Below are 14,395 nucleotides of genomic sequence, written 5' to 3'. Positions count from 1 at the left end.
CGCTGAATAAAAGCATACCTACTTTACAACTTTAACGAGTTGTGGAGTCTATCTGTGTATCAGTATCAGTGGTGACTATTGTAAGTGCGCAGTCATTAAATTTGTCTGTAACAGTTCATAGAAATCTCAGAAAATGTCAAGAAAAGGCCTTGTCAAGAAAAAAGAGAGAACAGAATTTCAGTGCTGAATGTCAGTTTACAACAGCTTGCTGCCTAGGAAAGTGAGAATATTTTTCTTGAGTAATCCTGCAAACAAGGACATTTGAATGTTTATTCATTAATATAACTATTAGTTAAAATTTAACAAGTCAGCCTGTGTATGCTGCGTGACATTTGATAGCAACACCACTTGAAATACTTACTTATTGTTTCCTTACCATTAATAATGAAATACCTAAGTTCCCTTTTGGTTTTTGCTTCTGTTAAACAAAGCACATCCATTCGTAGATTTAAATGGGCCACATTTTCTGTCATGAGCTACCAGAAATTTCAGCTATTTTTATACGGTGCAACTTACCCTAACGTTAAGAGTGAAATTATGCAGTTGTGGATTTGCTTCTAACTTTCTCCAGTGCAAGTTTCATATGACTTATTTCATAAGCTTGTTGTTTTCTGTCTCATAATCCAAAAGACTGCATCAGAGAACAGTTGATAGGAAGCTGGGTTTGGTCACACTATGGGGTGTATTTTTGCAGAGTAGAGCAGATTCTGGAATGTGGCACCATGTTTCTAAATACAGATCTTTTGGGTGTCAAAGTAGAAGTGGCCTAGTTGACATTATTGTGAAGGTTTACAGCTTCATGGAAGTAAGCAGTTAAACTCTGGTATCACTGAGCTTTCTAGTAAAAGACTCAAGCTCTCAGCTGTTAAATTGAAGAGGAAATTATGGTTGGTGTAGATTAAATAGAGGAGAAAATACAGGTCCAATGTACAGGTCAGGTACACTCGTCTACCCAACATGATAAAGAGGAGGCAGCAGAACGGGAATACAATCTCATCAGATGCAACAACATTCCATTAGTGTGAGGCTATGGCACCATCTATAGGTGAGATTCTTGTCCAAACCACCTGTCCGACTCTCCCCTTCTGACAGTTCTGCACAAGAAATCCCCATCCCGTCCCTTGCTCCATAACTACCCTGCTCTCCAGCCCGCTAGAAATGCTATGTTGCCTCGTCACAAGTGCCTGCCACCTCAATGGGGAGGTAATCTTTTTTTCTGCTCTACAGGACTGTTGTGGTTTCACCCAGAAAACACGCAGTGGTTCGCTCACTCTCCCCACCCCCTTCCTCTGCTCCCAGAGGGATGGGGAGGAGAACTGAAAGAATGTAACTCCCACGGGTTGAGATAAGAACAGTCCAGCAACTAAGGCATAACACAAACCGCTACTGCTGCCACCAATAATAATAATGATAAGGGAAATAATGAGGGAAGGTAACACAACCATTCACCACCTGCCAACCGATACCCAGCCCAACCCAAGCAGTGATCTAGCCCTTCCAGATAACCGCCCCCAGTTTATATACTGGGCATGATGTGCTGTGGTATGGAATACCTCTTTGGTCAGTTTGGGTCAGGTGTCCTGTCTGCTTCCTCCTGGCTTCCCTTCCTCCCTGACAGAGTGTGAGACTCAGAAAGTCCTTGGTCAGACTTGGTCATTTGAGCAGTCTAAAAACATCGGTGTTATCAGTGCTGCTCCCAGGCTAAAAGTCAAAAACACAGCAGTGCACCAGCTACTAAGAAGGACAAAAATGACTGCTACTGCTGAACCCAGGACAAGGACCCTGGCCACATTTGAGATCCTTTCCTCAGAAGTGGCTGTGACCAGCTGCTCACCTGCACTTCAGATGTGCTGTGTGGCATACGAGTCCTCACTTGGGTCTACTTGCCCCTTCAGGCAGGACCTGCTGTTTGGGGGCAGGACTTGGAAGCCACTAAGGAGGGAGAAAAAAACTGGCAATTTCTCCTGGTGAAGATCCCTAGGATGTTCTGGTGAGAGGCTGAAAGACAAGCTCTTTCTGAAAAGTTTTTTTCCCTCTTCACAGGCCTCTGGTGTGGTGAGACATCTGTCTCAGACCAGAAGAGTTAGGACAAGGGACATGTACACCCTGAGAGTGACTTTTGGACATGGCCACACAAACTGCTAGGGGCAACAGCCCTGCAAGCCTGTTATTTCTATTCCTTGGCACTCACAACAGGGGTGACACTGGCCTTGATACCTTTTAAGTGGGGTGAAGCAGCAGTGGGAAGGTGCTTAGGGCCTGAAGTGTTGTCAAACATGGATACTATCTTGCTCCCACAACGCATGTGGCAGGGTGTGAGCCTGATGAGTTAACTTCCAGCGCAGCAACTCTGGCAGCTCTCCTGCTGCCACACAGCGGCCAGTATTTCTGGCTGGTATCAGTGATATGTATGGGAAAAGGGAGCTCCTGCCCTGGTTGCCTCCACAATGTCACCATGGCACGTGCAGGGGCTGCCACACGAGCTGGAAGAGTTGAGGGGACCTAGAGATGACACGTTTTAAAAATTATTTTATTACTACTTTTTTTTTTCAGATCCAGCGTTCTTTGGGAGCTCTGAAGCTAGGCGGATACGGCACCTGGTGTCAAAGCAGTCCCTGATGAGGGAGAATGGCTTTCCAGGGTTCACTGTTACCTTTTAGGCTTTCAAAGAGTCGCCACTCCCCCCCCAACTCCTTCCCGCCGACACAGTATGGTCTGGATAACAAACAGCCAGTCTCCCCTCATTCCCCCATTTTCCGGCAAACGCCTCGGTGCGCTTCAGGTTCATTGAGTAAACGACGGGGAGGAGCCGCAGAGCGCCGGACGGCCATCACACAGCCCCGGCGCAGGCGCAGCAGCGGTACCCAGGCAAGATGGCGGAGGAGGAGTGAGTGTGGCATGGGGGGTATCCGCCGCCATCCTCGCGGATTGCGCGGTGGCAGCGTCGGGGGTTGCGGCGGGGTAGCTGCGGCGGGGTAGCTGCGGCGGTGTTGGATGTGACCGGCTTCTCCTTCCCCTTCGCCGCAGGCCGAGGAGGCGGATCCCGCTGGTGCCGGAGAACTTGCTGAAGAAGAGGAAGGCCTACCAGGCCATCAAGGCCACCCAGGCCAAGCAGGCGCTCCTCAACAAGCGCAAGGTAGGGGCTCGCCGGAGGAATGTGGGGCGGCGGTCCCCGGCCCGGCGGTGCAGCCGGGAGCAGACGGCGTGGAGGAGCTGGCGGCCGGCGGCAGGAGCCTGGTTGTAAGGAATTGCAGTACAAAGCGGATCTGCCGCGCTGCTGCAGCCGTCTGTCCACGTCTTTCGGAGGAGGAAATTGTGATTCCTTGCAGGCGTACAAACGGTCTGAGTGATGAGCCTTCTCTGCGAGGGGAATGCCCGAGCCCTGCGGGTGGGCAAAAACTAGGTGCTGACGCTGTATTGATAGCATGATGATCCTTTGGGTTATCTCTTGAGGGGAAGCATAAGTCCATTTCTTAAGTGGTTGAGCATTTTCTCCGTGTGTCTCTGAAGCCTGTAAAGAGGATAAAACTTCTTGGCTTGTATTACTGAAACACGAGTTTAATGAAGACTGAGTTGTTTCTCAGATCAGTGATTACCAGGGTGGTTGTGTGTATAGACACACGTAATAAAATGTAATACTTCTGAGTTATTTTGTTGCCATGGATTAACACTGTCTGAAACTAGTTCAGCTTTGCACCATAAACCTTGATGGAGAAGGTGTTCTTTTCTGGAGCACGTTTAGAGTTAGCTATCTGTCATGAGCTAGGTAAATCTGTTAGAGCATAGGTCATCATGAAGCCTTTTTCTGCATGCGGGGTGGCAAGTGTTCCTAATACAGAGACTCCTTGCACACAGCATGTGGCTTCCAGGCTGGCAGAACACAGCAAACCTTTACGAATTGCTGAGAAATGTGCTGCTGTATCTCAGATAATATAGCGGGTGCCTGTCTTGGAAGTGGTTCAAAGCTTTCCCAGTGACTCTGTTCTGTGGATTTGATGCAGTCATCTGCAAAGTTCCAGCCATTTTTGGTAAATACTGCATTTGTGTTTTTAAATATCTCAGTGGCTTGCTGTATTTCTAAGGTGGAAATGGAGGCATAAGTAGTAATGTTAAATAGCTACATGTAAGATTCTCATTAGAAAAATTACCTTAGTGATGAGATTTTGAATAGGGCTTCTTGTTTTGAAAATTCAGAATAATTTTATAGGTGAAATAGAAGACACATAACATCAGATCCTTTAATTTAAAATAGCATAATAATTTAGACAGTAGTGCATGTAACATATTAGGAGTTGAATATGCAAGGTAGTTATCATATGATTTAGGTGGATGTACTTGTTCCTGAGCTAAGGATAGGCATTTAAACATCTTTAAAAAACAAAAAAGCTCTAAATTTTCCCATAATTCTGAATTATTTTTTTTTAAGTGCTCTGGATGTTCTGTATTTAAGTTAGTGATAAGTATCACTAGTTATTTGAATACTTGGATGTTGTTTGTTTTGTTGCATGTTTGCCTTAATAGAAGAGGACTTTAAAGCTGGTTTTATTCTGTGAGATGGTAATTTTGAGTCACACCAGGGTATTGCTGTAGCATCTGTTCTGCAGACACATATGTTGTTTCTGGCTCTCTCAGTGATTGAGCTGTGTATGCAGTTCTGAAGATCTGTCTTGTCTGTGGCTGCAGATGCTTCCATTTGATTTCTCCTATGCCTAGAAGTATTCTAGGTCTTGTTCTGGTTTTTCTAGTGTATTTTTTTTCTTGAGGGGAAAAACTGTCAGTTCACTGTTCATGAATTCTAGCTAGCTACTTGTAAATTTGTATGTTGTTCCTCAGTTCTGTCTCTTTTGGCCTTAGATTACCAATTTTATTTCCTTCTTACTTTTCTCCAGAACTGGAAGAGTATAGTTCATCAAGTTCTGAATTTCACTTGGCCTTTGGAGATGCAAACCCCTGAAACTGCTGGGAAAGGTGGTGACCTTTTATCCTTTTGCCTTTAGCACCAGAAGGGAAAACAGCTCCAGTTTAAACGCCTGGAGGCTTTTGTTCGAGATTCATGGCGCAAACACCGAGATGACACCCGGCTGAGGCGCATGGAACAGAGACCTCCACAGATGGCTGTACCTCAGGAGCACAAACTAGCCTTTGTTGTGCGGATTGCAGAGTAAGAAACTTGTGTTACTCCTTACCTTTATTACTGCTACGTATCATGTCTAAGCAATGGAAGCATGATCAACCTAGACATATCTCCTTGCAGGTAATCTGAGGCCCTTTGTTGCTTTATTAGAGAAACCTGTATAAATAGCATTTGTTTTCTGACTCAGTATTAAGGGGGTGAGCAAAAGAGTAAGAAGAGTGATAGAGTTGCTGCGGCTCAGAAAAACTTTTACTGGAATATTTGTTAAACTGACTCCGTTATTGCTGAAGATGCTGCGGATTGTGGAACCGTATGTTGCATGGGGGTAAGTACCAGTCCTGTGACTTGGTAATAGTTTGCATGTAAAGGTCATAGCTTTTTGATTCTCTGCTTGGTATCACAAATCCATAGCTGGCTTTTTGAGTAATGGCCCAGACTTCATCAGCTTTGTACCTAAAACTCACTATTATCCCTTTTCTCATTGTTCTAAATAGAACTTAGTCACTTTCCCACCAGAGAAGTAGGACAGGCTTTCCCTGTGTCTCATGTCTCTTTGTTAAAAGATCTGATTTTTAATTTTGTACAGGCACCCTAACCTGAAATCCATACGAGAGCTCATCCTGAAACGGGGCCAAGCCAAGATTAAGAAAAAGAGGATGCCTCTGACAGACAATATGCTGATAGAGGAACATTTAGGTGAGGAGGAGAATGAAGAAATGAATTGAGGAGAGAGGAGGGAGGGAGAAAAAACTTGCAATACCTGTATACGGAGGAATGGCAATTCTTCTGTAATGTGAGGAGAGATAATACAGTTGGCATCTTGTGTACATCTTGGCAGGGGGGGAGGGAGCAGGCAGTTTTTTGTTATTTTACTGATTTCTGGTTGATTGTGTGTTAATTTTTGTTCCTGCAGGGGACTGTGGTATTATTTGCCTGGAAGACCTTATTCATGAGATCCATTCAGCTGGGAAGCATTTCAAGAAAGTCACAAATTTTCTGTGGCCATTCCATCTGTCAGTGGCTCGCCATGCTTCACGTAACAAAGTAGGTTTCCTCAAGGAAATGGGTAAGCCTGGCTGCAGAGGCGAAGCAATCAACCAGCTTATACGTCAGCTGAACTAGTCAGGTGAAGAATGCCTGTTGTGTAACTTCTAAATCTTATCCTTTATTGAGTTTCCTAAGAATAACTGCCACAGGACATGAGGGGGGCTTCTTTTTGCTTCACTCTACAGAAGTGATGTGTATGGTAGGGAAAATAATGGAGACTGTGGGTCCCATTAGGTGTCAGCAAATCTGTTGGATTACCTCCATAAGGATCTGGCTCCTGGGAGGCTGCATTCATGGGACTTCTTTTTTTTTCTTTGCTGTTCTGCAGGGTCTTTGTGAAAACTTAAGGATTTGGACCCTGTTCCTTCTCACATGCAGTTTTCATGAACATTTTCTCTGTCCAATGATACGCTCTAGTTCTTGACTGTATATGTTTTTATGTATGTTTCTCTATAAAGAAAAAATATACAGATGGTTATGGAGATGAGACTTCAGGCTGGTCCTTCTTAAAGCAAATAAATTGTGCTTGGTACAAGGAAAGTGGCTTGAGCTCCTTAAGCAATCTGACTTCTGCATCTCTGCAAAACAATTTTTTTTAGTATTCATTACTGCTGCCTCTATACCTGTTACTTCCCGATCTCATATCTGGTATAAAGCAGTGGTTGTCAGTTCCTGATTTAAATGTGGTACATTTGATTTCCACTCACACTTTCCATCCTGTACTCCCCTGTGAAAACACTTGAAGCTTCATGCCTTGAAGTGCACTTCCTTAAGGCTAAAGGGGTGGTGCAGTCATCTCTTTAACACAAATTGCTGACAGGCAGAAGGAAACAGGTGTTCCTCTGTTGCTGCAGTGCAAGCCCTAGCAGTGAACGATGTAATGTGTTTGAAGTACCTAGATTGTTTTAAAAAGCAATGATTTTCATGCTAGTGATTTACAGAAGGCTGCATTTTCACTTGTGCTAGGTTCACACTGCTGGAGAGTGCTATTTCCTGATAAAAAGCCAGAAACTTTGTAACAGAGTGATAGAGTACATGTTTAAAGGTGGGGGGTTTTTTTAATAAACTTTTAAAAATACAGTTACAGCAGGAAGAATTGTGTGTATATGACTCTAGAAGAGTGGAAAGAGGTAAATACTCTGCATCAGCAGAGATTGGTGAAGGACATGAACAAAAACACTGAAGAGCCTGAACATTTGGTTTTAAATCTCTAGTTTCTTCAAGTGTAAAAATGAACAAAGAACGCAGGAGGAGTGCTGTTTTAACAAATATGGAACCACTGTGCTGAATCATTAGGTCACTGTGACTATACTGTTCCTTGGTGACTTTATGTGGGGGCAAACAATTAATCCATGAATGAATTTCAGAGTGACTCCACAACATTCATTTTGAGACTGAAAGGAAACAGTTACAATGCCTTTAGGGTATTAGTTTTACAGTAGTTGTAAACTTAATGTAGCATTCATAAAACCACCTAAAGGATGAAGTACTGCAGACTGAATTAGAGAACACTATACAGTTTCAAGCTTTATTTTATAGAACAAGAATTACAGACATAGACAATGCTTGACAGACATGAGAAACATACACATACTTGGTAAAACACCATCCCCCAATCTCAAGCCCAACAGTCATCAATATACAAGGCTTCATCTGTAAGTTTTTCCTGATAAACAAGCTGCTTTCATTGGTAAAGAGATACAAGTCACTTTGGAATTGTTCTGCCAGTTCATTTTGGGATTGTTTCTGGTAATAAAACAGCCCAGACTTTTACACAAAAAACTGGTGTGTCAGGAGTGAGGTTTTCTGAGAGTAAATTTAAGCCTGCTAATAGACTGCAATTTATAAAAAAAAAAAACAGCACTGAAGTGGCAGGATCTGAGGACAACTCTAGCAGTTAATCTCAGATTCAGGCAGTTTTTCTATTAATGTGCTTGTTTAACACACTAGTAATTTAGCTCATATGTTTAATAAGAGTCAAAATATCATAATGAATACCTTATTTAGATGTTTAGAAACAATGTCAGCTTGGTCTAGTGTTAACCCACATCATCACAAACACATTGCCTTTTTTCTGTATCAGCAAAAACAACAGTAATGATGTGTTCATGAATTAGCTGTCCTAGGAACAGAAACTGTACAAGGTAACAGGGTATGTACAACCCTGTGCCCCATGTCTTACGGGAAGGAATCTTTTTTGTAAGCCACTGTGCTGTTCACTTTGTGGATTGTAGTAGTGAAGGAACGAAGACGAACCTCTTCTGAATTGGCTATGAATTGTGGTCCTGACTCTTCCCACTTTTCGGGCACTGCCAAATCTTTATCTGTATATATCAGCAAGTCAAAGGCACCTGTAAATAAGTGGGAACAAATTAACTCTCATGCATAAGAAGATGGAACATCTTCTAGAGTTGAGACGTGTACCAAGGTTTGCAGAAATTACACTGATACTAGTTCTGGGAAAAGGAATAGTTGAAACATGAAAAATTAAGTCCTGGTTATATTCGTATGTAGCCGTTTTAGTTTTCTCAAGTGCGATGCAAGGTTTTGTTTTTTTTGAAATGTTAAAATGTTGTGGAGCACTTCATATGAATTCAAGAGTTACTTACACAAGCGTGTCCACAGCTAGCCACAAAATAATTATTTATGAAAGCTTACATTCCTCAGAGTACATATACTAGTTTAATTTAGTTAAGCTACTCTTGAGTTCTGTCCTCGTCTCAGTCTAACAAAATGTGGTCCCAGAAATGTGGTGGTATATGACATGTAATATCTAAAAAGCCTCAAAGTTAGCAGAAAATATTTTCTAAAGTAGGAAGGTTGAGGTTTCTAAAAGAAGTAACCAATTTCTTTAGTGAAGTCAATACTCACAAGCAGCTTCCAACAGTGGCAGAAAAGTTACTGTGGCAGTGATTTGTCTGATAACAGATCGAATTTCATCCTGAATAACTTTCTGAGATTTTTCTCGCAGTTCACTGGAAAAATAGGAAAACTCTGCTAAGAAAGAAAGTTTCTACCATCCTGACAGTTTTCTTCAAATATAATTCTCCTAGTTCAGCTCTGTTGGTCTGTTTGTTACAGAATTTTTATAGTAGTGACTAAGGCCTAGGATAAGTAGGCTTAGAAAAGTTAAGTGATGGTTTACTGTTGTGAAGCTTAACAGTATTTGTAAGGAACTGTGACATTTATTCTCAGTCCAGAATGGATAAAAACATTTTGATGTAACAACAGCAAAGTAGTAGTACTTAAGGGCATATATACCCGGTACAGGATTTTATATACTTTGTTGAAGATTAAAAATCAAGTTCTGATCTGATGCTTTACAGAAGAAAAAAAAAAAAAAAAAAAAAAAAAAAAAAATCACATGTGAGAATTATGTTTGCTTCATGTAGTTTACACTTTATAAGGTGTGCTCATAAGGATGAGCAGTAAGAAGTAAGGAAGGCTTTGTAAGGTTTGAAGACACGCCTCCCATGCTCAGTGAGCAATAGCTATCTCAAGTGCTCTGAGGAACCAGAGCAGCACAGATGCACATGGCATGTATCATCTTATATCTGCATAGCTACTAGATATAGGGAAGAGCAGATAGAGGAACACCATTACTCACTTCTCATCTTTTGCAGTTTTGTCACACTCGATATCAAACTGCCACCTCTCCAGAACCTCATTGTTTTCAATACTCGAGATCACCACCACCAGGCGCTGCACAATGCACTTGTACAACCACTCTGAAAGAACATACAGCAGTTACTTGCAGCGTGCAAAAGATGAGAAGCACTGGCTGAAACACGTAAGAAGGGCAGAGCAGGCTTCTGCCAGCAGTACTAGCTTGGCAGCCTGAAGAACCCCCCTCAGCTCCCCGGCCCGGCCGAGGCCTCTGGCACCTTTCATCTGCTCCACCACGTTGTTAAGGTAGTTCTTCAGCTCGGGGTCGGTGGTGATGAGGAGAGTGAGCCCATACTTCTGGACGCGGGTGAAAGTCTCGGGGGGGTAGATGCCCCGCTGATAAAGGATGCTGTTGATTCCATAGGCTGCAACAAGGAGAAGGAGAAGGTAAAGGGTGTGTGTGCGAGGCAGCCACAGTCCCCCTTCCCTGCCGGAAGCCATGTCACCCCACAAGAGGCTTATTTGCCGCGTCCATTCTTTTTCCCAGACTGGTCCTGGAGCCCCCCTCCAGTCCCTTCTGGCAGCCCCTTACAGAAAAACTCGGCGACGATCTCGGCGCTGCCCCGCAAGGTGATGCCCTGCTGGTCCCGACCCACTTGCTTGGCCATGGCAGCTGAGCGGATGCTGCTTCCCCGCCGTGCCGTTCAAACCGCGCCGCGCCCCGCCTCTTTCCGGCTTCTCAGGCGGCCTACGCGCACGCGCAAACCCGCACCTCCCTCCTCCCAGCTTGCGCACGGCCGCTGGGGAGCGGACTCTTAAGGCTTGGGCGCATGCGCGGATGGTGCTATGAGCGAGAGCGGCGCGAGGCGGCGTGAAGGGACGTGAGGGAAAGTTCTTAAACGTTTTGGGGTGTGGCGCTGTGGCGGCAGCGATCTGTTAGGGAAATAAGGGTCTTCTGGTGTTAAACTTTGCATTAGCTCGTGGTGTTGTTGTGTAGAGCTGCGTTCGTCCCTGTGAAGGCACTTCGGAACTTAAAAAATGGTACTCCCAGGTACAAATGAAATTAAGCGAGTGCCTCTTTTAAGGGTGATTTTTGGTAGCGCTCAGTGTGTAAACTGAGCAGTAGCTACCGAAAATAGAAGTGCTCTGTTCTGCGAATGCTGTCAAAAGGCAGGCAGAAAGAACCTCGGAAAGCCGGATGGAACGCACTTTTCCTTCCCTTAAATCTGTAGGTTAGCAGGTAACATGAAAAGAAAGGGTTTAAGAGGCATTTGGAAATGTAGGGAACCCACAAGCTCATTACTCAGTGCACATCCGACCTTGTGGTGAGGCTGCCACAGGGCCGTTGCTAGTTGTTAAAAGCACCTCAATCGTGTGGACAGCAAGGAAGACACTGCAGCTAGCCGTAACTATCACACGGAGGAGACTGTCGGAGGTTAGCAGGTAAGAGAGTAAAACAGCAAGTACATGTGAAGTGTTGAAATATTTAAATAGAATCACGAAGAGGGGAAGCTGTAATGTGCTGGGCCAGTCAGCTGGCCACATACTATCAATCAATAGGCAAATAAGTGAAAAATGAATGGATTTGTTGGGAAGGGAAGAGCTGCAAATGAAATCCTTCAGTGAATACAATTTTCTGAAGGTTCTGGAATGAGTAGATATTATCATCTGCGACATATCTGTATTAGATGTCCTTATTGACTTCAAAGCAAAGGCATCAGAACAGGCTTGAAATGAAAATGACATTCAAAACTGATACTTAAGCCTAGGATAAAAACTGCATGGTCATTACATAGTTCAGTAGACCAGCTGCTAAAGACTGAGTCAATGCCACAATTGTTTATTTTGTCATAATAAATGGTAAAAACAAACCAAAAAGGTTTTTTTTGGCTCTAAGAGGAATTACAGTTTGTTTCAGTGTTCGCTGTGCTGTTATTAAAACCAGTAGTATATCCTGAAATCATGCTGAAGTCTGAATAATTTAGTTTGGTAACCTAGAGGACCTTTATCCTGGGTCTTGATCATTAGTGGTTGTGTTATATGTTAGTCTTCTGAATAAAATATTTTGATTGTTGTATTTCAAAGCGTTATGGTAGTAAAAGCATTTTTCATCTGAGTCCCAGCTTTTAGAAGCTAGATATAGCTGTATCAGCTGTTTTGCTTCAGACCTTATGTACTAGCATACTACTCTTCATCTGTTCCAAAATGGTCTCATCCTTCCACCCGCGCATTTTTTTTTTTTTCCCCACGCTTGAATTTTTATTCATTTTGCTTCCTCTTGAGTGTTTTGGAGAGCTGCTCATTTTTGATTAATTATTGCACATTTCTCATCTAGCTGTTTTACCGTTAAAACCAAATGGAAGAAAAAAGTCAAAATACTTCTTGACTTACTAGATGTATTTTGCCACATTTCAGTGTAGATGGCTTCAAGATCTGTTGTTGATGTGACTGGGCAGATATGTTTATCAACAACAGACTTAATTGCATCTTCTTTATTTCTGCCAGCATTGATCTGACAGGTATTGAGAGTTGGTGGTGATCCCCAGTACCTCTGTTAAAATTCTGAGCTTCCTTCAGTAAACCTGACGTGGTATTTCAGGTTTGGATCAGTTCTCTATCCCTAGTTCTGTATTGCAGTTAACACTGGTTTCTGCCCTGATATCCGTGTGTTCCCCCCTGCCTTCAACAACAAAAAAAAAGAGAAAAATCAAAACGCAACCCCCTCTCCACAAACACCCAACAACCCCTACACATTTTTTAATTTTGGTTTTTCTCTCTCTCTTTAGAGAAATACATTACCCTTTTACGACATGTTAGTACTTATATATGCTGCAATGTAATGGCAAAAGCTGCATATTTTCAGTACTTTTCAGCTCCTAGTATTTCCCGTTGTCTTTTAACACATTATTTTTCCTTGGCCAATTAATTAGTTTTGAAAAGGTCAGTCTTTTAAGTCCACTAAGTAGTGTCTTTATTAATCTTCTATTTCTTCTGTTATATTCACCTCTTTTACTTCTCATGTCATCAAGATGTTCCTCCACTTTCCCCTGTCAATAATTCACTTGCATGAAGATTTAGTTATCTGACAGTGTGTGTTTGCTGATTTTTCCCTTTGCGTTCTCTGATTATCTCATCTTTTTCCTGTTACAAGTCCTAAGATCCACAAGACATATCTTTATTTTTTCCACTTCCTTTAGGTTGGTGTGACTCAGCTTCTCTTCCAGGTCAATCCAGTATACCCCAACAGAGGCACCCAGGTACTGTGTAAATCTGTTGTGTAACTAGTCTGCAATTATCATCTGATCATAGCCCAGACAAGTGTGACAGGTACAAGTGTATGCACACTCCATGTGATGTTGACCCACCTGTAGTTTGTATTTAGGGCACACAATAAGAGGAAGGCTGCAGGGAGACTGCTATGTATTAGTGAATGGTATGTGTGGCTGACAGCAGGCTTCCTGACCAGCTCTGAGGTACTCTTGGAAATGAAGATGACAGGCTGTTATATAGTCTGGCACATCAGGAGCTGGCTATCCTTGCTTTAGTTATCTCATTCTAAAACCTTAATTTTCATAGGGAATGTGAAATCCCAGTTGTGTTTCATTTAAGTCTTTTACAATTCTCTAGTCATTGCTTTGTTTCTCAATTATAATTTGATGTTATGACATTTTTATTTTTTTTTATTCTCTTTATGTGGAAGAAAATGTCCCATGTTTAGCTTGGCTTTTTTGCAACATTTAATGATAGCTTCCCCATGGCAACTGACAGTGAACCTGGGACAATCCAGATCACTGGTATGTCTTCACTCCTTTTAAAGCAATCCAGGTCACATTCCCATAGTTCTTCAGCAGACTAGAAGACATAATCCATTTGCAGAGTTCATTCCCAGTTGTTGTTTTACCCTCAGGATGATGTGGACAGGTCTCTCCTTCCAGCATAGCAAAATAGTCTATAAAATGAATGTTCTGTTTGCTACAAAAGCTCTTGTATCACATTAACAAGTTGTCATATTAAGCCTCAGTAAAACTAGTTTTTCCTGTGCAGAGAAAGGAAGTCTTACTTTGGCCAACAGAGTCTTAGTGCTTCTCTTTTTCTGGTAGATCTCAAGCTCTTCTGAGTAATTTCTTTCTACATTTTAGGAGGCGACTCTGTGCCTTTAAGCCCATAGAAGTAGCTAGCCCTTTTGCCTTCTTCCCTATTTTCTGTGCATCACTTTAATTCTCCTTACTCTATAAGAATGCTGTCTATCCCTGTTCTTGCCAGCACTCAAAAATCAGAGTGGGTGTTGAGTTCATTCTTTTTTCTGCAGGTTGGATGCTCTGCTCCCTCGCTTCCTCAGCCCAGCTTGTGAAGTTTGTAGGTCATATACTGGGTGCCGCAGTTGTCAGTTTGCAGAACTGCCATGATTTTTTTGTCAAACATATTTTTCTCTATTAGCTGTTTAGGTTCGGTGCTATACAGGTTTTGACATTTGGGTGGTTTGCAGGAAAAGCTTTACCTGAGCATAGGGTAGGCCACCAGCGCAGCCAAGTACCATCACTGTTCCTTTATGTTGATTCGGAGAAAACTCCAGGAACAAACTCACCAACAGAGTTTCAAGTTGACAAG

General features: G+C 42.7%; 2 protein-coding genes and 1 long non-coding RNA gene across 3 annotated transcripts in view; 2 read left to right on the top strand and 1 right to left on the bottom strand.

Annotated features, from left to right (window-relative positions):
• Positions 1 to 2,769: 2,769 nt before the first annotated feature.
• RPL7L1 (ribosomal protein L7 like 1) lies at positions 2,770 to 6,721 on the top strand. Its single transcript, XM_062626633.1, has 7 exons — positions 2,770 to 2,887; positions 3,028 to 3,136; positions 4,998 to 5,161; positions 5,322 to 5,459; positions 5,721 to 5,830; positions 6,048 to 6,260; positions 6,510 to 6,721. Exons 1-6 carry the CDS (start codon positions 2,874 to 2,876, stop codon positions 6,254 to 6,256), a joined length of 744 nt encoding a protein of 247 aa, XP_062482617.1. The 5' UTR covers positions 2,770 to 2,873; the 3' UTR covers positions 6,257 to 6,260; positions 6,510 to 6,721.
• Positions 6,722 to 7,682: 961 nt separating this feature from the next.
• Positions 7,683 to 10,532, bottom strand: MAD2L1 (mitotic arrest deficient 2 like 1). The gene is made up of 5 exons (XM_062626634.1): positions 10,380 to 10,532; positions 10,066 to 10,212; positions 9,789 to 9,909; positions 9,053 to 9,156; positions 7,683 to 8,532 (listed from the first exon to the last, which is right to left on the bottom strand). Exons 1-5 carry the CDS (start codon positions 10,453 to 10,455, stop codon positions 8,360 to 8,362), a joined length of 621 nt encoding a protein of 206 aa, XP_062482618.1. The 5' UTR covers positions 10,456 to 10,532; the 3' UTR covers positions 7,683 to 8,359.
• Positions 10,533 to 12,677: 2,145 nt separating this feature from the next.
• Positions 12,678 to 14,395, top strand: part of LOC134167715 (uncharacterized) — a 66,365-nt gene continuing 64,647 nt past the window's right edge. Inside the window, exon 1 of the long non-coding RNA XR_009966268.1 lies at positions 12,678 to 13,044. This is a non-coding gene — a long non-coding RNA (uncharacterized LOC134167715). The remainder of the gene's footprint in view (positions 13,045 to 14,395) is intronic.

Source organism: Pezoporus occidentalis, unplaced genomic scaffold (genome assembly GCF_034315485.1).
Source record: "Pezoporus occidentalis ecotype Australia unplaced genomic scaffold, CSIRO_AGI_Poc_V1 ctg295, whole genome shotgun sequence".
NCBI lineage: Eukaryota > Metazoa > Chordata > Aves > Psittaciformes > Psittacidae > Pezoporus > Pezoporus occidentalis.
This window is presented reverse-complemented; position numbering and strand designations above follow the sequence as displayed.